Below are 1,935 nucleotides of genomic sequence, written 5' to 3'. Positions count from 1 at the left end.
GTTCTGAATGTAACTTTACGAATTTGACGAGCTTTAATACATTTATGCATCTTGAGTTTGCAGTTATGGCTCAGCTGAGGGGAGAAGGGAGCAAAGTGAAGCCCTAGGCGGATGAAAGACTCATTACCCAAAGCTAGAGACGTGATGGGTTAATTAATCTCAAGCCCATTTAACCCATGCTTAGGAAAGGGGAGAAAAAAGGGGCGGGTGGGAGCCAGGGGGACAGCAATTACTTTGGGGGCCAGTCGAATTATTCCCTAAAGGATCTATTTTCTTTTCACAAGGCATCATCCTGGGCCGCCAAAAGAGGCGGGGAAGTTGTTCAGCAGAAACGGGGTTAATCCAGGCTCGCTCTTGCCCACTGCCCGGAGACAGTGATGTAGCCGGCTCAGGCACATATTTCATCTGAACTTCCTCTGTGGTCCTTTTTGCATTGAAGTCTCTCACTGTTACGGGGCCGCGCTTGAAAAAGTTGGAAAACTTTCCCCTCGGTGGAGAAAAAGCAGCTCTCATCAGACCTAGTGGAACGAATGAATGAAGTTATTCCCTTGGCCCGAACGGCTCCATCCACTTTCATACCAAATATTCATAGAAGCCTCCCTCCTCGATTCAGCGACTGGAGTTCTACTCTCCCGTGCCGTTGCCTAGTCTCCGACGCACAGATTTCGAAAGTCAGCACCGCGAGTCCCCGTGGTTGGCGCTTGCAAGAGTCGATGCGCCTTACGGTCCTGGGTGGTAGCTTCTCCGGGAAGCCGAGTGTGTAAAATAAACAGTTGCTGAAAAGCGTGAAGAATTAACGAAGTGACAATCTCGGGTTATTTGTTCGGCAGTTGACACGCAAGTGACCTTCCTCCTAAACAACTGAGTTGCTTAAGGAGGTTCAGAGCTAGGATGAATGAATCTTCGGGGCGCTGGACTCTCACCGTCCCGTAGATCTCTTTAGTCTTCCGGGAGGGGGCGGCGAACGGATTCAAATGCAAGGAGAAAAGGGGGAGAAGGGGGTGAAGCCGCGACGCCGGGAGCTCTGCTCCCAGCCCTTTGGAAAGTCTTGCTTTTGCTGCCCTGGACCCTTGGAGGTTACAGCCCGGAGAACCCGGCGGCGCTAGGACNAAGTTAGTTGTGCGCGCCGCTCGTGCGCCGAGTCAGCGAGCGAGCGAGGGAGGCAGCGAGGCGCCGGGGCCATGGGCTGGGGGAGCCGCGGCGGCCGCCCGGGACGCCCGGACCTGCTGTGCGTGCTGGCGCTGCTCGGGGGCTGCCTGCTCCCCGTGTGCCGGACGCGCGTCTACACCAACCATTGGGCGGTCAAAATCGCCGGCGGCTTCCCGGAGGCCAACCGCATCGCCAGCAAGTACGGATTCATCAACATGGGACAGGTAACGACGGGCCGGCCCAGTACTCCGCCCCGAAGCTGCCGGGGCCGGGGGAGACCCCGGCGACCTCGCGCTTCTTGCGCCCCTCCTTGTCACCCCCCTCCCCCTCTTCCAGATGTGCGCTTGCAGCTGTTGCCCTAACTCTTGAGCTGTTTTCTCTGACACACACACACACACACACACACACACACTCTCTCTCTCTCTCTCTCTCTCCCCGCAAAGTTAGCGGGGTTGGTTTTGTTTACTTGTTTTTTCTTTCTTTCTTTTTTTTCTTTTTTGCAAGCCACGAGGCACAGGTAGGGTCTCTGGAAAGATTCCGAGTGTGCATACCCCCGTGGTGGGTTCAGCCCCAGCCGGATCCTGTGACCTGGAAAGTCAGGGAGCACTGGTAGCCTGAGCTCTTTCGGGGGGCTAGGGGGCTGAGCACGCTCCTTGCGGTTTCTGAGAGCCAGGGTCAGAAGGCGGCGAGGAAGGGAAAGCCTTTCCTGCTCAGACCTGAATTTAGCCCTGAAAGTAGTTTGCTCCTGTGGGGGGTGCGGGGTGGGGGGAGAAGCCCTGGGCGCTG

At 56.4% G+C, this 1,935-nt stretch overlaps 1 protein-coding gene across 4 annotated transcripts in view; it reads left to right on the top strand.

Annotated features, from left to right (window-relative positions):
• The first annotated feature begins 1,116 nt into the window (after nt 1-1,116).
• The window catches only part of PCSK5 (proprotein convertase subtilisin/kexin type 5), a 462,552-nt gene continuing 461,733 nt past the window's right edge, over nt 1,117-1,935 (top strand). For all 4 annotated transcript variants that reach the window (XM_077759370.1, XM_077759369.1, XM_077759368.1 and 1 more), the window contains exon 1: nt 1,117-1,373. In XM_077759370.1, coding sequence (XP_077615496.1) covers nt 1,182-1,373 — 192 coding nt within the window. In that variant the 5' untranslated portion in view covers nt 1,117-1,181. The remainder of the gene's footprint in view (nt 1,374-1,935) is intronic.

Source organism: Crocuta crocuta, unplaced genomic scaffold, assembly GCF_008692635.1.
Source record: "Crocuta crocuta isolate KB4526 unplaced genomic scaffold, BGI_CrCroc_1.0 scaffold41, whole genome shotgun sequence".
Lineage (NCBI taxonomy): Eukaryota > Metazoa > Chordata > Mammalia > Carnivora > Hyaenidae > Crocuta > Crocuta crocuta.
Note: the sequence above shows the minus strand (reverse complement) of the source record. Positions and strands in the feature narration are given on the sequence as shown.